Source organism: Alligator mississippiensis, chromosome 10, assembly GCF_030867095.1.
Source record: "Alligator mississippiensis isolate rAllMis1 chromosome 10, rAllMis1, whole genome shotgun sequence".
Lineage (NCBI taxonomy): Eukaryota > Metazoa > Chordata > Crocodylia > Alligatoridae > Alligator > Alligator mississippiensis.
In genome coordinates this window covers 34,953,570-34,975,020 of record NC_081833.1, presented here as the reverse complement: position 1 = coordinate 34,975,020, position 21,451 = coordinate 34,953,570, and the positions used below count along the sequence as shown (strand labels likewise).

General features: G+C 51.5%; 2 protein-coding genes across 3 annotated transcripts in view; both read left to right on the top strand.

The window, feature by feature from the left end:
- The window catches only part of AARS1 (alanyl-tRNA synthetase 1), a 38,130-nt gene extending 28,368 nt beyond the window's left edge, over positions 1-9,762 (top strand). For both annotated transcript variants that reach the window (XM_014599275.2, XM_019488989.2), the window contains exons 16-21: positions 1,781-1,889; positions 4,799-4,912; positions 5,371-5,490; positions 6,196-6,282; positions 8,386-8,499; positions 8,888-9,762. In XM_014599275.2, the coding sequence (XP_014454761.1) occupies positions 1,781-1,889; positions 4,799-4,912; positions 5,371-5,490; positions 6,196-6,282; positions 8,386-8,499; positions 8,888-9,073 (730 nt within the window). In that variant the 3' untranslated portion in view covers positions 9,074-9,762. The remainder of the gene's footprint in view (positions 1-1,780; positions 1,890-4,798; positions 4,913-5,370; positions 5,491-6,195; positions 6,283-8,385; positions 8,500-8,887) is intronic.
- Positions 9,763-10,104: 342 nt separating this feature from the next.
- EXOSC6 (exosome component 6) lies at positions 10,105-12,137 on the top strand. The gene has a single exon (XM_059713641.1). It carries the CDS (start codon positions 10,221-10,223, stop codon positions 11,079-11,081), a length of 861 nt encoding a protein of 286 aa, XP_059569624.1. The 5' UTR covers positions 10,105-10,220; the 3' UTR covers positions 11,082-12,137.
- The last annotated feature ends 9,314 nt before the right edge of the window (positions 12,138-21,451 follow it).

The window sequence follows — 21,451 nt, the reverse complement described above, 5'->3', positions numbered from 1 at the left end:
TAGAGCAGTTGAATATTACCACACAGGCTAAACATTCCCTCATTCAGGCTGAGCTGTATTAATTATTGGTGAGGCTTTTCTAATAAAGATCCTTTGAAGCCTGTGGTTATGGACGTTGCCCACCTGCTTGCCGGGGGTACCCAAATGGTGTCTCTGGCTGAAGTCATTGTGTAGAGGGCACAGTTGGCTGGTGCATAGGTTCATAGATGCTAGGGTCAGAAGGGACCTCAATGGGTCATGGAGTCTGACCCCCTACCTGTGGCAGGAAAAAGTGCTGGGGTTATGTGACCCCAGACAGGGGCTTGTCCAGTCTCTTCTTGAAGACCCCCAAGGTAGGGGAGAGCACCACCTCCCTTGGAAACCCATTCCAGATTCTGGCAACCCTAACCATGAGAAAGTTCTTTCTGATGTCCAACCTAAATCTACTCTCTCTCAGTTTGTGGCTGTTGTTCCTAGTTATTCCAAGGGGTGCCCTGGTAAACAGAGCATCTCCTATTCCTTGCTTCCCCCCTGGTGAATTTGTATAGTACCATAAGATCCCCCCCTCAGCCTTCTCTTGCGGAGCCTGAAAACGTTCATGTCTCTTAGCCTTTCCTCATAGGGCCTTCCCTGCAGGCCTCTAACCATATGAGTGGCCCTCCTCTGGACCCTCTCAAGGTTGTCCACATCCTTCTTGAATTGTTGTGCCCAGACTTGGATGTGGTACTCCAGCTGCCGCCTGACCAGTGCCACATGGAGGGGAAGCATCACCTCCCTGGACCTATTCATGATGCACCTGCCAATGCATAACAAAGTTGGGTTAGCTCTGCTAATTACCTCATCACATTGATTCATTCATCCTGGAGTAGACAATGACCCAGATCTCTTTTTGCCGCTGTGCTGCTGAAAACGTAATCCCCCAGCCTATAGATGTGCTGGTGATTCCCTCTCCCGAAGTGCAGCACCTTGCACTTGCCCTTGTTGAACTGCATCCTGTTGTTCTCTGCCCTCATCTCTAACCTGTCCAGGTCCACCTGGATTTGGTTTCTTCCCATCAGTGTGTTTACTTAGCCCCATAGTTTTGTGTCCTCTGCGAATTTGGACAGAGTGCTTTCCACGCCTTCATCCAGTTCACTGATGAAGATAATGAACAGCACCGGCTCAAGGACCAAGCCTTGCAGGACCCCACTGCCCACATCTTTCCAGGTTGATACCAACTCATCCACCACCGCTCTCTGGGTAGGACCCTTAAGCCAATTTGCCACCCACACAACTGTGTAATCGTCTATGGCGCAACAGTTCAGTTTGTTTATGAGAATAGGATGGGATACTGTGTCAAAGGCCTTCTTAAAGTCCAAGTAGATGACATCTACCTCGACTCCTGCATCTAAGCATTTAGTGACCTGGTCATAGAAAGAGACAAGGTTAGGCAGGATCTACCTGCTGTGAACCCGTGCTGGTTGCCCTTCAGCATTGTATTACCTGCTGGACTCCTACAAATGTGATCCTTGCATGCAGTTTCCATTCTCCCAATGATTGTTTTTCATATTGGCTTACAAAATTGTGATTTCCCAGCACAGGTTGCTTTGATCTTCCCACCCACATTCCTTCTGGACCTGATGGTGGGGGAAAAAGGAACTTGCGTCCTGTTAGTAACTCCTAACTACTTGCTAGGAATTAAGACATTACCTGTCTGATCTCTTTACTCATACTCTTGTAGGGTTCTGCCTTTGTGGGGATACATGAGAGGATGGAATTTTTAGCCGTGTCTCACTGGGGTCTATGTCTCTATTCTTTTCAGACACCTGCAGAACTCCAGCCATGCTGGCCCTTTTGTGATTGTGTCTGAGGAAGCAATTGCTAAAGGTATCCGGAGAATAGTTGCAGTCACTGGAGCTGAAGCACAGAAGGTAAGTGAAGAGAGAAGGGGACCTGTAATGAAATCTGTGTCAGGTGGTTAATTTCCCAGAGCACATGTGCAGTGGAAGGGGAGTGACCCAAGCACTGTCTGTCGGTAAGCAAGAGATTCTTAATATGAATTTGAGCCAGATTCTGACTGGAATCAATCCGTATTATGCCATTAACTCTAGTGGTGTTATGTCAGTGAATTGTTGGTACTACTATCTGCAGCATTATTTTCAGCTTCTCACTTCAACAGCAGACCTGCAGGTCAGACCAGTAGAGCAAGTGATAGCATTATATGTTGCTGCCAAGCAAGGAATCTTGCTCACTAAGAAGTGGACCTGAGGTCCCTGACTGTGCCTCCATCAGTAAGGCATAGCTAGAGCCATACTGTAGACCAGGGGTGGGCAAAATATGGCCCACGGCAGGGTTTTGTCTGGCCCATGGTAAGTCCCTCGGTCCCACCTGGCCCAGGCACCATCCAGCTGTGCCCCCCTGTGCATGCAGCGGGGCTGAGGTGGCTCCACAGCTGAACTGCCTTTCTAGGCAGTCCAGGGGGCAGCAGCTCCTTTTTGGCTGTCACCGCCACTAGCCTCAGCTCCACAGTGCCAGTGGGGACCCACACTGCACAGCCCCGATGCAGCATGCCCCACTCCTGCTCCAGACTCACTTGCCCAGGCTGAGCACTGGCAGCATAGGACAGAAACTGTTGCTTGGTGCAGGGGAAAAAGCAGCCCCTCCCCCTCACCACTGCTGCCATTCCTGCTGCAGCCGCCTGGAGTCTGCTCTGTGCCAGGCTGCCCTGCATCTCTGCCACTGCCACCGCCATCTCTGGGATGCCCAGCAGGGCAGCAGTGGCAGCACAGAACAAGCAGGGCAGCCCAGCATGGCGCAGGCTCTGGGCAGCTGCAGCAGGAGCAGCCAGCAGAGGCGAGGACAAGGGGCTGCTTTTCCCCTGTGCTGAGCAACAGTTTCTGTCTCGCGCCCCTGTTGCTGAGCCTGGGCAGGCAAGCCCAGGGCATGCAGGGTCGGGGCTGTACAGCACAGGTCCCCACTGGTACCATGGGTCTGGGGCCAGTAGTGGCAGCAGCCGGAAGGAACCACCACCACCTGGGCTGCCTGGAAAAGCTGCGGAACCGCCCCAGCCCCACTGTGTGCACAAGGGACAGCAAGACACACCACAGATGAATGGTGTGGGGCAGGTTTGGGTTGGGGGCATGCATACAGGTTCCAGCTGATCCACTCCAGTGGGGGTGAGTCTGGAGCGGGCACAGGGCAGCACGCTGTTGACAGCGGTGGAGAGGTGCTGCAGGGCGCATGGGCTCTGAGCTGTTGCAGGGCAGGGACGGGTGCTGACCGCCTCAGATGGGTGCATGCAGGGGGCTCCCATGCATGCCCCCACATACCCTCAAACCTTCCCCCACAGCCACACCCTTCCCCACACACAATCACACACCCCACAAACACCGCAACCACACACAACCCTTCCCACATGCACCCTCCACACATGCACCCACATGCCTCTGGGAGGAGCCCTGCTCACTGTTATGTGCACACACCCCACCACACATGCATCACCACACACCCCACCCCCCTTCCCCATACCCTTCCTCCACCCAACCTCCTTCCCCCACAAACCCCATACACACCTGCACATACCCACAAATACACCCCCCAACAGCCCCCACTACATCCACATACACCCCCACACCTTCACTGCACACGCACAGGCAAACGCGTGCAGTCCCCCACAAACCCCATACCCACCCCTCCATACCCCATACAATATACAAGAGTAAACTTCTTTTTGAGCTATTATGAAATCATGTCTATATACACAAGACACAAATCATGACAAAAATATTTTTTTAAATAAAATTAAAATATGTTATTGTCAGTGTTTGATTTTTTGTATATAATTTGTTTGAGGGGTTTTTCCAGTTCCAAGATGGCAAGCCCCCTTCCCAGAAGGAGTATTGCTGGGGGCAAGGGAAGGAACTTCTGGTAGCAAAGCTCAGGGGTTAGGGGGTGGGAATTCCAGTCCCAAGATGGCAGCCAGGGGGCAGGGCATCTGTCAAAGGGTAGGGCTACCCTTGTGGCCCTCAACAGCTCCCCAAAACTCAATAAGCGGCCCTCCAGCTGAAATAATTGCCATCCCCTGCTGTACACACTCAAGCTCAGTCAAGGTGGCAGAGCAACAAGCTTCCATGCCAATTCAGTACCAGATGATTGTGGTGGCCTCTCATATTGTTCTCCAGCTGTGCCGGGTCAGGTGGGTGACTCCAGAGGGGCAGGAGACTGAAAAGAAATGGCTCCTGCCAGCTGTTCAGTGGCTGGTATTACATTCTTGGTGCCCCATGTGACAGTGCAAGCTCAGGATGGTTTTTCCACTTTTTGGCCCAATAGATTTATATAGTGTTCTCTTTGCTTACAAAGTGAATGGCATAAAAATAACACTGCTCCTGAGCAGAGCTATGGAGACAGAAGCCAATCTGTAAAGCCATCCACTAAATGGTTGTCTGCATTTATATTGAAACACTAAATATTACAAGAGTTCCCCATCCTCCTCATGCAGGGCACACCCTGATCCCTGGCTTTGATCAGGAGGAAGTTCTAGTCAGGCCCAGGGAGGTACACTTTGGTACGGTTCAGTTCTGTTTTTTTAAACCACCTGACAGTGTCCAGTGTGGAAAGGGGAATGACAGTCACTGGTGTTTGTAATTAAAGGGTGTGATACTGGCAAATAGTCTGAGATGACTAGACAGGCATCGTCTTCTCCTGCGTCTGATGCTGCTAGAGCTGCCTCTGCTGGGTTGGAACATTTCTGCTGTCTTGTCACATGGGTTGAACAGAGCCCAGTGTACTCAGTGATTCTCTGTATTTGACATAGTTGTTGAGCTGAATTGTCCTCCCCCAGGCACTCAGGAAAGTGGACAGCCTCAAGAAATCACTCTCTGCCCTGGATGCCAAAGTAAAAGTACAGAGAGCTCCCAACAAGGAAGTGCAGAAGGAGATTGCAGACCTCAGTGAGGTAAGGATCGGGACGTTGGCCCTCCTCTTGGAGCCAGGCATCAATTTGATGCGAGGAGAGCAGTGTGAGGCCATACCTGGTGTTCTCAACTGGGAGCATCACTTCGCAGTAAGGTAGATTGAGCAACAGCCTGGGACCTGGGAGACCTTGGTTCAGTTCTCTGTTGCTGCACAAACTCTAGGCAGCCCTAAGTCAGTGGGTCTCTAGGCCTGTTATTCGCAGCAGCAGTAGTAAGTGATAAATGAATGACTAGAACTACAGTCAGAGCAGACATTTAGAAGCCAGTCACATCTCTTTTTTTTTGTGTTAACTCCTTTGCACACCCTATTGGAAGGGAGCTTTTGCTGGGCTTTGCAAGTCAAGTGCCTTTGATTTTAAAATGAATTTATTAGGATAATGTAGGGTAGCCTCCGGTTGTAGTGGACTGAAGCTGTAATCTCCTCTCTCTTTGCTTCCAGACACTGGCTACTGCCATTATCCCACAGTGGCAGAAGGATGAGCTGAGAGAGGCTCTCAAAGTTTTGAAGAAGGTCATGGATGACCTGGATCGTGCAAGCAAAGCAGATATTCAGAAACGGGTGAGCCCTCGGGATGAATGATTAGGGGCCAGGATAGCTCTGTAGTGAATCTTGCAGACATCAAAGCATGGGTTTTGCTTCCCACACCCAACCTAAATAAATAGGTGCTTCTCTTTGCTCCGCAGAGCTATCCTTTCTGTTTGAAATCTCTTTTAATCCTCTTCCCTTCCTACTACATCTCAGCAACTACATTGAGGTACCAACCCCACGATAGCAATAATGGTGTTTTTAATAGACCCACCAAAGTGCTGCTGAGCAAATAGACTGTCCTTCTGAAATTTGGCAGTTCTTTTGTTGGTTGGAAGAGTGAGTGATTTGTGTTTAGTGCTTGGATAGTGCTCCTGGCCCAAAATTGATACCTGCACACAGACTATGGCAAGATGTTTGTCAGATGCAGGTGAACGGGCTGGTTGCTGCTGTTCCTGACTCAAGTTGGTGACTATTGGGAAGGGGTACGCAGCAGTGCTGCCTCCTTTCAAATCTCACGTGCTGCATCATGTTCTTCCACACTTTGTTCCTGCTTTGGCAGCCTGGGCCTTCCCCTTTGGGTCCATATCAGCTGTACAGAATGGTCAGTGATCAGTGACTAGAAGTTGGTGCAGGTTAGCTGTTGCACCTCTTTCAGTTTGCCTGGTGAGCCCTTGTGTGCAAAAAACAGTTTTTGTGTCTGTTCACATCTGTCTGAACATCTGCTTGTTCTTCCAGGTGCTGGAGAAGACCAAGCAGTTCATTGACAGTCACCCTAACCAGCCACTTGTAATTCTGGAAATGGAGAGTGGCGCTTCAGCAAAGGTAACACAGCTAGTCCCAATACTCTCCATTCCCGTGTCTAGGACTCCCTGAGAAAGTTCAGAAACCTGCCTCTCCGTTTGTGGCCCCTGGAATGGAGGGGGGATTTTCACAGCCTCATGTATTACAGAGCCTGCTGTGCAGGTGCCCAACCATGGCCAGGGCTTTGAGATGGTCGTGGAGGGCATAATTAGTTCATGTTAGGTCTGTGCACTTTTTCTGCTGGCTTAACCAAAGCCACCTCCTACCCGGAAGTGTGCAACACCTCTGTTTGTCCCTCAGACTCTCTTCTTCACCATCTCAGATTCTAGTGTCTGGATCAGGATGGGGATCCCTGCTTCAAGTAAGGGCCACCCAAGTGGGTGGCTAGGAATTAGAAGATGAGGGAAAATGCAGGCTGAAAATGTTTCTAACAGTGGGGCCTGCAGGGTAGTTACCCAAGAAAAGCAATGAAGCTCTGTCAGCTGGGATATTGCAGAGAAATGCAGTGTATCTTGCACTGGCTCCCATACAGCAGCTAGGTAGAGCCTTGAATGAGTGCTAGAAAAGTGTTGTCCTCCAGCTCCCATTTCTTGGATTCTGCAACCCATCCAGCTGGGCTTGTCACAGACCAGTGCTGTCCCTACCCTTCTGTCTCGCATCATGAGCTGAATCTGTCTATTCTTGTCAAGGTGGAAGGGGGGGTTTCCTACCCCCTAGAGAAGCTTGTTGTGGGTAAACCCCCTTGTTTGCTGGTCCCAGCAGTGATGAGCTGCTGCCAGGCAACAATAGGAAATGAACAGTGTCAATTAATGATACTGTAGACTAACCATCAAGTTGTAATGCCCCAATTTAAATTTCTGCATGGGCAAACTCCCAGCTGATCCTGTTTTGTTTATAGGCTCCCACTCACCCTCTTACATGGTTCTCATCTCCATGGTATCTAAATGCTGTTCATGTCTGTGTGGGAGGGGAAAATTGCTATTTTGTTTTGGGGACCATTACTGCAGTTGGTACAGATGCTGCATCTTCAGTGTTCCCAGCAGCAGGCCCAGCAGCATCTCTGCATTGAGCTGTTGGCACATTCTTTGCGCAGTAGCCAATTGCCTGCACCTCTAAGGGATGACAGCAGCGCACAGCATGTGGATTGCAACAGTGGGCTGCGTGACCCCTGGGGACTGCAGCAGCCAGCTGTACAGGTGGAGCCGTGAATATGTCCCCTAAGAGGCATCATCAAATGACCTCTAATTAGCCTGTCTCAGGAGCTCTCTAAATACAGCAGGTCTTTCTATGTGAGATATGAAGTGTCAAATCTTTTGCAAATAGTGGGTGCCTGGCACTCAAGGACTTGCCTATACCTAGTCCATTAGTCTAGGTGTGCTGTGGGAAAGACTTTTGTATCCTTGTAGCATTTGCACTCTGACCTCCATCCCTGCTGACTCCAGCTGCTCTTAAGTAGAGAGTAGCAGCAGGCACAGCAGAGTTTCCAGGTCTCCCAGAATGGGTTGCCCTTTACCTCAGTCCAGCAGCCTGCTAAGGAAAGGCTCACACCACCTCTGTCCTAAGCTGCTGTCCCTTCCCCTTCCTAATGTATCACTTGCTTGCAGATCATTTTCACTTGCTTTATGGTTGCAGAGCCATACATTTGTTGGCCCCCAAACAACCCAAGATGGGAAACAAATCAGGCACTGAGCATTCTCCTGCTCCAGTCCTGCTGCTGGACAGGGAACATGAGTGAAGCTAGGGAGCCATGTCTCTATGTGACTTCAGAAGCTCAGATCTCCAGGCATTGAGTCTGGTGTGACCAGGCAAGCAAGCTGCTTCTGCTCTTCCTCTGATGCCAGCTCCACAGCCAGCCTCAAGAAGGGTACATGCAGCTTTACTGCACCCAACAGAAACCAAGCACTGCAGAGATGCAGACTGCTGCAAAAGCGAGGTACAGAAGATACTGACTCAGAATGCCTGCCTGGGAGTAGAGTGTGTTTGCTGATATCAGCAGGACTGTTGTAGCTATCTAGCAGCAAAGGAATCTGTGTAGGGATTTGCAGCATGTGTTGCCAGGCCAGCTGAAAGATGAATGATGCCGGCTGGTTCTTGGTGTAATTTTCTCTGTATCTCCTTCTACAGGCCTTGAATGAATCTCTGAAGCTATTCAAGACTCATTCTCCTCAGACTGCTGCCATGCTTTTCGCAGTAGATAATGAAGCTGGCAAGATCACCTGCTTATGCCAAGTACCTCAGGTAACACTTTTCCAGAGCCCTTTGGGTGTGTCTGCCCAAAGCATTTCAGGCTGAGCTTAAGAGCTCTTCCTAGCAGTAGGACCTGCAGATTTCCTGTACAGCTTATGCTCAGGCAGTCAGCAATGGGGCTTCCATGTGTCCTCTGTCTCTCATTATCACGTCTAACTGGGATACTGGTAGTAGTTGTTGCATTAGCGTAGCTGTGTCTCAGCTAAATTACATTTGGAGCCATACAAGAAAGCAAGTTAAGTACTGTACTGCCAAGGAGGTAGAGCTTTGTTCTTCCATCAGATACAGTTACTTGAAGTAGTGTTCATCTAGGCATCTTCCTCCAGCAGCAAATGCTGTTGTGTTGTAATAACCTAAACCCTGCCCTCTTCTTTTCCAGGAAGCAGCCAACAAGGGCCTGAAGGCCAACCAGTGGGTGCAGGAAGTGTCAACACTGATGGATGGCAAAGGTGGTGGGAAAGATGTCTCAGCCCAGGCAACAGGCAAAAATGTTGGGTGCCTGCAGGAGGTTCTGAAGCTGGCCACGGACTTTGCTGAGCTCTGCCTTGGCGAGCTGAAGAACTGATTCCATGTCCCTGTGCTGGCTCGTTGCACAGGTAAGAAGCGAATGCTGTCAGCTCTCTCCTTTTCTCATCAGCCTGGTCACCGGGCTCCCATTCACTCTAGCGACATCGCTGGAGACAAAGACGCTGCACATCATTCCTTCTGAATCCCCTCGCTGAGGCATTAACAAACTAAAAGAAGCATCATGGGTTAGAGATCTAAACAAGGAAGAGAGAGAGACAGGGGCTTAGAAGTTGTAATGCCAGCTCCAATCTTGTTGTATGTCTGGGAAGCCTGTTCCTTGTCTGTAAAGTGAGGATAATGCTGGCCTCTCTGCAAGGCCTGCAGTAAGGATTGCACTAGCAGTTTGTAAAGTCTTCAGAGCACTGTTATGATGTGCTAAATATTAGTAATAAATACTGTCAGCCACAGAACGCATCAAAGCCAAGAGTCTGCACACAAACTCCTGTCCCCTTGTAACCACTGGAGGCAGGAGCCCACCTCTGGAAAGTTGCTGGAATCAACCTGTCACCCAACTCCCTGACCTCTCTGTAGATAACATGGAAGCCCTTTACTCACTTTATTGACAACAGTAATAGTGTATTTAAATTAATGTGATGTAGGTGTACCTCACTGCCTTAGCTGAGCAGACCTACCTGTATGGGAACATGAGGAATAGGTTCAGTGTTAATAAAGGCCATCTGCAATGTGTGCCCTGTTAATTTGTCATTGAACCAGGCCAGGGTTTGCAGTTTTGTTAGGGTGGAAGAAGTGGGGGTGTGCTGGGAAGGCAGATGTTCAGTCTGTGGTTAGAGGGGGTTATGGCTTTGCCAAGAATGGGACTGTGCGCCCTGCGGCGCCGTGGGTCTAACAGGTGCTTCCCCTGGAGGGGCGCGGGGCCGCCCGTCGCTGCAGGGGAGCAGCGGGCGAGGGCGCAGGCCGGGGCCGGTCGGGCCCCGCTCCCCGCCATGCTCGCTCGCTCCGCGGGGCCAGGGTCGGGGCCGGGCTGGGGGCGGAGCGCCCTGAGCGCGGGGCCGGGCGCTGAGTGGCTGGAGCCGCGCTGGGGGCGGGGCGCGCAGGCCAGGCCCCGGCCGCGCTCCGGGCCTGCAGGGGGCGCTCCGTGTAGGCGGGTGAGCGGCTGGGCCTATCGGGATCGGGTGGCCGGGGCCATGCCGCTGGACCACCGGCGCGTGCCGGGCCCGGAGGAGTCGCAGTCGCCGCTGCTGTACGCGGCCGAGGAGCCGGAGCCGGAGGAGGCCGAGGAGGCGGCGGGGCCGGGCCGGGACCCGGCGGCGCCGCGGCCGCTGTTCGCGCGCGCGGGGCTGCTGAGCCAGGCCAAGGGCTCGGCCTACGTGGAGCTGCGCGGCGGCACCAAGGTGCTGTGCGCCGTGTACGGCCCGCGGGAGGCGGGCGGCGCGGAGCCGGCGGCGCGGGGGCGGCTGCTCTGCGACTTCCGCCGAGCGCCCTTCTCCCGGCGCGGCGCGCGCCTGCGGCCCGGCCCGGCGGCGGGCGGGCGAGACCGGGAGCTGGCGCTGGCGCTGCGCGAGGCGCTGGAGCCGGCCGTGCGCCTGGGCCGCTACCCGCGCGCGCAGCTGGAGGTGGCGGCGCTGCTGCTGCAGGACGGCGGCTCCGCGCTCGCCGCCGCCGTCAGTGCTGCCGCCCTGGCCCTGGCCGACGCGGGCGTGGAGATGCACGACCTGGTGGTGGCCTGCGCGCTCAGCCGGCCGCCCGCCCCCTCCGCCGCCGACCCGCCCGCCTGGCGCCTGCAGCCCAGCGAGCGCGAGGAGCGCGACGCCGCCGCCCGCCTCACCGTGGCGCTGCTGCCCGCCCTCGACCAGGTGTCGGCGCTGCTGGGCGGCGGCCAGGGCGGCGCGCCCGAGAGCTGGGCCCAGGCGGTGCGCCTCGGCCTCGACGGCTGCCGCCGCCTCTACCCGCTGCTGCGGCACTGCCTGCTCCGCGCCGCCCGCCGCCGGGCCCGCAGCGCCGCCGGGGGCGGGGGCAGCCACAGCCCGCCCGCAGCCACCGCCTGAGGGCGCACCCCGCGCCGGCGCCTGGAGCCCACGTCGGTGACGACGGGGACAGACCGTGCGGGAAGGCGCCGGCCCTGCGTGTTGCAGCCCGAGGCCCACCCGGTACCAGGACTTGGCACAGACCCCGCCTTCCCAGCCACCCCTGCCCGCACCGGACGCCATTCGTCTCGCAGCTGCCTGTGCCCCTGCATGGGTTTTCAAGCATGTTTGGCCCCGAATGGTTCCTGCCCCTCTTCATGCCTGTTGCAGTCCAGGAGATGCCCTGGAGAATGGCAGACTTTCTTTGCTGGTGTTTCCACTTGAAGTTCAAAGCGGCGCCATCTTTTTGTTGGTAGGAGTCCACTGCATTCAGTAGTCTGGTGCCAACTCGCATTCAACATGTGCTGTGGCTTCCCTGGTCTTAAATTTTAAAGGGAACTCTTTAGCTGGTTGCTGGAGAACAAGTAGTGCTGTCTGGTCAGCAGAAAATCTGTTTGGTTACATGATGTCAAATGTTTCTTTTCTACAATTTTTCTTGTAACTTTTGATTGGACCTTCGCTCTTCCCCAGACAATTGTATTTCTTTCCTGAAAATTGTGTTTTTGGCTCTGAAATTTGTGGAAGTCAAACTGGCGGACGCTACTGTGATTTTGCTCATTTTTTATAATCAAGGACTGACTGCTCTCCCTCTCTGGCTGCAGTTCTTGCTAGTATTGGTTCTTTGCTTATTAATTCCACATTGGCCATACCAATGAACAAGACAGCTCAGTTAATTATCCTTACAGGAATTATTAACAAGATCCTTTGTGTTGAATATGCTTTCATTGTGACCTTTTGGCCCTTGGACACATGTTAACGTGGAGCTGTGTTACTGATGGACTGGACTGGATGATGGTTTGGCTGTTGAGTTTAGACTTTGTAACTAAAACTTGAGCACCAGGTAGCACCGTATCTTGGCAAAATGCTGTTCATGAATAAGATATTTGTATGCCCCCACCCAAGAGAATGTATCCAGGTAATATCTTGAGAGAGATATTTTTTTAATATAATAAATTGTACTTTTTACTGTGAACTTTACCTCATTCTGGCTGTGATCTGTTTTTGAGTCTTAAGTCACCTGTTCCTATTCGGTAAGTCTTTTGGTGGGAATATTTCAGTGAAATCAAGGCCTTTGGAAAGTCCCTGATCACCAGCATTTCAGGCTAAAATGTCCTTCCTTACTCACACTTCTGGTGTAGTTCAGATGGCAGTTTGTGTCACTTCCCATTTATTTGCAGCCTTGAAGCACAGGGATCACTCTGTTTGGTTTGTATACTAACCTCTGCTTAGTGTTGTAGATACCTCTCTGCATTTGGATCTGGATTGAGAGCAACAAATTTCATCTTGGCTATGAAACGGCAGGTTTGAACAGCTTATGATTAGGGACCTACCTAATTCACAGTGGTTGCCTCCAAATTCACTGTCCCAGCAAGACATCGGGTGCCATTTTTGTGGTGGGGGGCACACCTCTGATTGGCTAAATGGCACTTGAAGTCCCACCCCTCCCCAAAAATTGATGGGTGGTCCCAAACGGGCTTGCTTGTTAATGCAGCAATTCATGCCTTCCTTGGGCTTGATCAGGGAATTAAGCCTGGGGAAGATATTACTTGCTGCATTAGCAAGCAGTTCAGGACGCAGTTAATACTTTTCCCAGGACTGATCAGGGGATCAATTGCAAGGAAGGCATTAACTGGGTCCTAGGCTGCTGATGTTGAAATCTCCCAATCCTGGGAAGGCATTAACTGTGCCCTGGACTTCTTGCTACCATGGCAATTAATGCCTTCCCCAGGCTTGATTGTGGGATCAATTGTGGAGAAGCCATTAATTGCTGCATTATCATTAAGCAATCTAAGCACCTAATCTGTAAAAAAAACCCAAACAAACAAACCCCCCCCCCCAAACCCTTATTAAAATAAATCAATGGACACAATGAATTTTAACAAATACAAACTATATACACTTTCATAGATTTCAGATACATAAGGGCTGGAAGGGTCCTCGAAAGATCATCAGGTTCAGCACCCTGCCCAAGGGGCAGGAAGTCATCAGGGGTTTGTTAAATAGTACTGTACCATCTAAACAAAATTCTTACACTAAATATCTTCTAAAAATAAAGCTGTACTATGCACAACATGAATTGTAACTAATACCAGCTATATGCATTTTATTAAAGGACCGTAGAAAACGGAGTTTACTGAAACAATGCTAACCTTAAGACAGGCAGTTCAGGCTATGTATTAAATGCTAGCATGGGTGCATCCAGTCACAGTTGCTGAAGAAATTCTCTGCTTCTGTGAGGTGAACACTTATCCACGAATGGAGATGGTATGCTCAGTGTCCACAAGTTGGTTGGAATGGTGAGGCAACATCTTGCCAGGGCGTAAAAGTGTGGAAACTGGATACAGACAGTCCCAGAACACAGGCACAGGCATCTGGCAGTCTTTGGCGAAGTTCAGGTAGGCAGCACATTCGGTGTCATGCAGTTTCCCTCATTCTGGGATTGCTTTCAGTAGCTGAGGGTCACAACTGAGGAAAGGTACCTGGTTGGGATCTAAAATGTGAACAGCACTAAGGAAGGGGGCAGCCAACTGTCTGAACTGTGGCAGCAGTGATGGGTCGTACCTGTAGTACTGGTTCAGCTTCGCAGCTGTTGCTTGGAACAGTTCCCTTCTGTGCTGGTTTTCACAAGGGCAGCTTGACAGTTTCTTGCTATGGCCTATCTTCAACCCAGCTTATCAAGTCTATCACCTAGTGTGTGTGATGGATCACAGCCTGTCAGCCTTCAAACCTGGTCATGACCTGGGTGGCATTGTCAACCACAAATGTCACTTGATCTTAAATGTTGCCTGGCTGCAAGAGATCTGAAGCTTGAGCATGCACTGTGTGCTGGGTGTGGTTTCCAGCTTCTAACTCAAACTGCTGGTAATGCTGCATATACTTGGTGTGGAAGCAGACTGCACTGAACCAGGAATTCCACCATGTTAGCACAGGCTCTGGTGGCAGCAGCACAGTGGCACATGAGTCTGCCTTGCAACAGACTCCCTGTACTGAATCTTACAGCCTAGATGGTGCTTGAAGGCTTTCTCAAAGGAAGACATCAAGCTATCCACCTTGGGGAACTGAGTGTGTCATGTCATTTTCTAGGGACAGACTGTGCAGGTGCCATGAACAGCAGTGTGCAGCATTCCTTGGAGCACATTGGAGAAACACTAGCGCGTGCACATGGCATTGCCAGACCAGAATGCTGAGATCTTGTTACCATAGCTGACGATTATCTTCACAATTGCTTGGGACACCATGGAAAAATTGACAGAGATGAGATGGACCGACTCAGTTTGAAACACAGGTAGGTCCTGACCAGTCCAGATCCCTGGCAAAAAAAAAAAAAATGTGCAGCACAGTTGTCCTGAGGGTCAGTGGCTTCATCAGCCCCAGTGGAAAAGGAATGATACTCTGCCAAGGCAGCCTTTCTGGATTCTACGTGCAAAGCAATGACTGCAAGGGAGATATTTCTGGTGAAGCTTGTTGGTGCCCAGAATCATAGAATCGAAGGACTGGACGGGCCCTGCAAGATCATCAAGTCCTGGTCCCCTGCCATGGGCAGGAAGTTATTGGGCTCAAACGAGCTCAACAAGGCGTTTATCCAGCCTCCTCTTAAACACCTCCAAGGACGGCAACTACGTCACCTCTGCTGGGAGTGTTTCAGATTCTGGTAACCCTTATAGAAAAAATGTTTTTTCTTATGTCCAGCCTAAATTTTTCTTCTGTTAGCTTGTGCCTATTGGTCCTCATCCTCCCTTGAGGTGCCTTCCTGAAAAGTTGCTTCCCTAGATTGGGGGTTGTCAACTGAGGGTGTGTGAGAAGGCCCTAGGGAGTACGCACGGGTGGGCAAGGATAGAGCACCGTCATTCACTATCCCACACACACGCTGCCCACCCAGCCGAACATGGGAGGTGGGGGAGGCTTGCATGTGGCGGCTGAGGGTACACCCCCTCCCCCCCCCACTGCAGGGCAGCTGGCCGTGCGCCCCTCCCCACCCCCAACGTGCGCACACAGACACTTGGCGGCCAGGAGTACATTGCTCCGCGTCTGGCTGCCAAGGGGGTACAATAATTCAAAAAAGTTGAAAACCCCTGCCCTAGATCTTGATGCTTACCCCCAGCATACTTGTAGGTGGCTATCAAGGTATCTCTCGGTCTTCACTCTCAGACTGGAGCCACCTGCAGACTCCCTGTTAGGATCCTTGGAAGAGACTATCTTACTTGTTTGCGAGTGATCGCCCATCATCATCACTCAGACTGAAGCAGGCCCAGTTCCCGGAGTCTCTCCTCATAGGGCCTATCCTCCAGGCCCCTAATCATACGGGTGGCCCTCCTTTGTACCCTCTTGAGCTTATCCACATCCTTCCTGAAGTGCGGTGCCCAGAACTGGACACAGTACTTGTGGCCTCACCAATGCCGAACAGAGAGGGAGAAGCATCTCCCTGGATCTATTGGCCACGCAGCGGCTGATGCACAACAGAGTTCTAGTTGCCCTTCTGGCAGCCTCATCGCATTGTTGGCTCATGTTCATTTTCCAGTTGATTGTGATACCCAGGTCCCGTTCAAATGCTGTGCCAGCCAGTGTACCACATGGAATTGGGCATGTTTTGTTTGAGTCAGGTAGTCCTTTAACTTGGGATGATCAGGTTTCCCCAGCGGGATGTTGGGTGCCGCAAAAGCCTCCACTGCCTCTTGCCTCAGCAGCCTGCTTTCTGTGGTCCTTTTAAACAGGAAGGACATGGCCACTTGCTTCCTGCAAGCCTCTGCAGCAGCTTCCCTCTTCATGTGTGCCTCGGACTTCAAGTGACAATCAATGCTGGTTTTCTTGGATGCATCCAAAGTTAGATTGCAGGTGGTTCAGAAGAGCTTGCCTCTGTCTGCATGCAAGGTCCTGTAGGATACTGTCTTGCATGGTCCACTGCTGAAATGTATTTGGCCGTCTTGGAAGCCTTCTTCATGTTCATGTCTGCTCTTTCTCAGAAGCAAGTAGGCAAGCTGCAGTAGCGTGCCTGCAGGTGCTTTAAAAGCCCATACCAAAACCCTCCTGGCTTCCCAGGCTGGCCTGTGACTGGCTCCTAGCCTGAGCCTGTCAGGGACTCAGACTCTGATAAGCTCCTGCTCCCCCACTTTCCCTCCCTCCCCCTCCCCACTCTGCTCCAGGATGCCAGGGCTTCCTACCCTTTTCTGTTTGCAACTGTCCTTTTTTCCCACTTGGTTGCGAGCTGTTTTTCTGCTTTTTCATGGTCCCCATACTTTTTCGTGGGGACCAGGATTTTTCACCGGAGACCTACCAAATTTTTGGTATGTAAAAAATTGCAAAATCATGAAATTGGTAGGTCTTACGATTACTACAAATTTGACCAGATTTGAATCATGGCCGAAAGGTGAAAAGAACTACGCTCACTAACATGTATCCAGAGGCTGAACCCTGCTCTCTGCTGTTTAACAGCCTGAGCTAAAGAAAATATGCTGACTTTTTACAATAAAATATCTTGAGGCTGAAGAGGGAGTCATTGGTTGATGCTGCATGTAGCCGGTCTTAGGCAGGGAACTGCTTTTCCTTTTTCTGTATTGTTACAATTTCCTTTCCAGTAAGGCTGTTTCTTGGACCTGTGGATAACTGTGGGGCAGACTGGGCTGCAAAACTCAGACTTACTGGCTAACCTCTAGTTATAGCCATGATTGACTGCAGCTTTAGTCTAAAGACAAGTTGGAGTAAATAGGCGAAAAGGGAACTGGGGGAGGTGGGAAAATGATTTACTGGGGTCTGAACATCCTTATCATTCTCTCAACAAGCTGCATCTTGTACCAGAAATAAGAAATGGAGCTGAGCAGTTGAATTAACTTGACTGGATGCATGGTGCTTTGCATCGAAGATTGTTTCAGGGAGCCCTTGAATTCATTTGTCAGCTGGTGGTTGCTAGGAAATATCATGACAGAAGGTAATTAATAACCTATCTGTCACCTAGCTGCTGATGCACAGTTCAGGAAGAGCTGGGCCACAAGGCATTGTTGTTAGCATAGTGGCAGTTGGAACGAAGTGAGGAAAGGGAGCCCCCTCTCTCAGGTGAAGAGGTTCTTAAAAAAGGTAAATGGGAACATTTTAGGATTAAATAAAGAGGCTTAGGCCACCTGGTGCCATCACATGGTCGAGCCTGCCATTTCAGAGTCTGTCTAGGCTGGGGTGGGTAAAACTAATCCTGATCTGGCTGCCCCAGTCTGGACAGGTACAATGAGATCCTAATCCTTGGCCCCTCAGGTGAGTAGTGATCCATCCCTGCCCTTCCTAGGGATCTGGGTCCTGTAAGCAGACCTCAGCCAGCTACCAAGTTTCTCTTAAAACAGAATATGGCCACTAAGTTCTTGGAGGAATGTGAAGCTCTTAACTTGCTACAGTAGGCCTAGACTTCTCTGGGAGGGTAATGAGAAGGGATCCTGGTTTTCTCTGTTTAAAAATCACAAATTTTCTGATTAAAAATAAAACAACAGCAAATGCTCTGATTAAAACCCCCAAATCCCCATTTTTACAGGATTAAAATGAAATGCCACTATATAATTGCTAATTATAGCTATTTGCCCAACAAGAATGACGGATTTCAAGGGAGTGTTTATATGGCTCCTGCTCACCCTTCGGGGCCAGGCATGTAAAGACTCCCTCCACTGCCACCACCTCCAACCTCCGGAGGTGCCGCTATGAGAGCAGGGACTGAGGCGCCGGAGTGAGGGGGCGAGGCCAGTACTGCTGGCCAGGCCCCCCCACTCTGGCCCCTAAGTCCCTGCTCTCATGGCGATGCTGTCCCTGCCGTCCCCGAGCAGAGCATCCAAGGAGGCCTTGCGCCCCACCGACCCTGCTCCTTGGAAGTGGCGGTGGCATGGGGTGCTGGCAGTACAGCGCTGGCCTCTCCCCCCTGCTGTGGCGTATGGAGCCGGACGCAGGGAGGGGAGCGGGGGTGCACAGGGCCAAAGGCAGAGTGGCGGCAGCAAGGGGTGTTGGATGGCAGCAATTCTTCCCTGCCCACCCCCAACCCCCTCCATCATTCTTGAAGGGCAATTGGCTAGTGTGTGTGTGTGTGTGTGTGTGTGTGAGTTGAACACAATATTTTATTGACCTATTTACAAGTTTAAAGCAGTTTGGAAGCCTACCAGTGCTTCAATCACTATAATAAAATAAATTCTAAATACCTATAAATGTTGCCGTTTGATTTTTGGTTTTTTATCATGGAAAATCAGAGCTCTGTTGCCCCCTTTGCTCACCAGGATGTGGATCCAGCTGTGGCTGTCCTCCCATCCTCCCTGCCAGTGCTTTGTGGCGTTGACCATCCCCGGTATGCTGATGCCCTGTCCATGCAATTGCCCCTCATGCCAAAGCCACAGCCCCACAGCCCTAGTGGTGCCCCTCACTTCCAATCCACAGTTCCCTGACCCTGCTGGTGCCCACCACTGCAAATCCACAGCCCCCTAGCCTTGCCAGTGCCCCTTACTTTGGACCCACAGCTCCCCCAGCCCTGCTGGTGCCCCTCACTCCCAACCCACAGCCCTCTACAGTCCTTCTGGTGCCCACTCACTCCCCACCCCACAGCCCCCTAGCCATAGGGGGGGGGAAGCGCCCAGCTGCCAGGGCTACAGAGCCAAAGACCCAGGTTTGCAGCCCCCTGCCCCACCCCAGCAGCATCTAAGCCCTGGCTGCTGCCCATAGGAGGCAGCAGCTGCTGTGGCCTGAGCAGTGCGGAGACCAGCTCCCCCTCCCCCACAGGCACCATTGCTGGAGCAGAGCTGGGGTGGAGGGTGGGGGAGGGATGCGGACTGATGGCTGCGGGCTCAGCGGGGGAGGCAGCACAGAGTTGTGCCCCCTATTGTTGCTGATGGGCAGGGGATGCCTTGCCAGGGCAGCATGGAGCTCTTGGCAGCAGCACTGAGCCTCCCCTGCCTCACTGTGCCCTGCCATGACATGTCCTGCCTGCTGGGCTGCTGAGGTCCTGGGGTGAGGGCAGCAGGGCAGGGAGCCCCAAGCCCACATCCGCCTCACCCCCACAGGCTCCACTCCAGCTGTGCTACCCTTGGGGGAGGGGGAGCCAGGCTCTGCTCAGGCCGCTGCAGACCCAGGTCCCCACCCTGCGCACAAATCTGGGGGGCATGACCCCCCCCATGCCCCTCACTCCTGGGAGTGCACACAGTGGCAGGGAGCCAGCCCTCCAGCTGCCCCCTGGACAAGCAGCCCACATCTCCATCTCACTCCCTGCCCAGGCCCCGTGGCAGCACATTCCCACCTTAGCTTCAAGCCCCAGGCACCACCCCAGTTGGGCAGTACCCCCAGCCCTACCTAACTCCCTCCCTATGGGGGCCTCAATCTCTCTCCCCCCGCCCATCTTATCTGCGGGAGCTGTTCAGGCTGTCTGGCTACCACAAGCAAGTATGTGTGGCACCCCCTGCCGGATCACCCTCCTCTGCTCCCCCCAGACTCTTGCAGGCTGGAACTCTGCTAGCCTACGTGGGGAAATCCACTGTTTCCTGTGTTTTTCTCCTTTAAAGGAGAAAATCTGTCGGTTTTTTTTCTCTCCTTTAAGAGAAAACCCATGGTTTTCTGTATTTTTCCATGTCAAGCAGAAAACCCGGATCTTGGTGATGAAGGATGTGAATGGACAAGATCACCCTGGTGGGATGCTCAGGGGAGTCAGAGGTGGCCCTCTCTCCACTACAGTTCAGCTGCTGCGAGCAGGTTAACTTGCTGTGCTAGTGACAGGGTAGGAAGAGGTCATTATGATGATGGAATACTTCTAAGGGTTAAAACACCTGATGCTGAGCTGTGGTGTTTCCCGTCCCTAAGCTGTGACTTCTTTATCACTACTGTATGATTTATTTTCATGTGAATAGAAACTGAGCTGGGACCTTTTCTATTATGGGGATTTATGGATAGAGTAAGCCATTTACAATATTGTGGGTGAACAAACTGCTTTGCATAGACAAGAGAGAGATAATTAATGATATCTAATTGGGGCAATAAATAGTTTATTATAGAGGCACACTGGAACACAAAAGCTTCCTTCTATGGGACAAAATAGTGCACAAATAGCTAGCCCAGAATAAGATATTGAACACAACATCCTGTTACCCTGTTGCCCCCGCCTTGGCCATTCATTCTCCAGGGTTATGAAGCTATGAACATTTATTGCCAGTCAGTATATTGAATAACAGCTCAGTGGGCTCCCAAAACAGACCTTCAGTACCTTCCAGGAAAACACCATGAAATTCTGAGTGAGTGCAAGTCAAGGGGATCAAGGTTTTACCATGTAAGTGGAATAAGAATTTGGCACTGACTGGTATGTTGATGGCTTTGATACTGGAAATAGACTTCAGCTGTGAGCTCTGAAGTCATGTGCTGATATTGGTCCTTAGCGAGATTTACATATACCTTTCAGACAAGAGTTCACATATTCTAGGAAGGATGCTATATTGCTGATATTTTTCAGTTGCTGGTCGAATTAATTAACATATCTAATTAGACTGCAGCAAGGATTTCTTAGGGTGATTGATATCTTTTACTGCACCAACTATGTAGTTGGGATAAAGTTAAATGAAGACATTCTCTGTCAGGTTACAGCTACAGCATTGCTCTTACACTACCTTGATTAGACTGGTAATTGAAAGGGACCCAGCTCAACTTGCATCCCCAAATGGAGCCATTACTTTGTGTTTTATTCTTTCCCCCCCTCCCCCTTTCAGATGATTTTGGGCTCCTCCTGAGGTTGATACTACATGCCACTTTTTTCCTGATGCACCTTCCACACCAACCCTTCCTCTCCTGTGTCTACAGCGATGCCCTCTTCACTCTTTCTCCAATCCTTTAATCCAAACCTTTAATCCATCTCTTACTGCCATGAGAACTTCCCTTTGGCCTACCTCTGCTTCCACCCAGTGTGCAGACCCTGGTAGGGTCCACCTTTATCCATCAGGTGGATAAAGAGCAGCCTCACCCTCACTGGTGCTGCCCATCCTTCTTTCCATAACAGCTCCCAGAGAATTGCTAAAAACCCTAATGGATCCTTCAGTGGATGTCCACGTGCACTCCACACTGCTGCTCTGCAAATGCTTGTTTGGTGTTGTTTATTTTATTCAATAGTAGCCTCGGGGCTCGAGATGAGATCTGGGTGCACTGGTGCCATGCTGGTAATGCAGCTGCCACAGAAGCAGGCACCTGACTGGGGGTGACAGTATTTTGCCCCAGTGACCCATCTTTTAGACATTTGATATAAAACTACATACTGCACAACCTGAGAATCCCTGGTGAGCAGTAGATCAAAAGTATTACCCTGG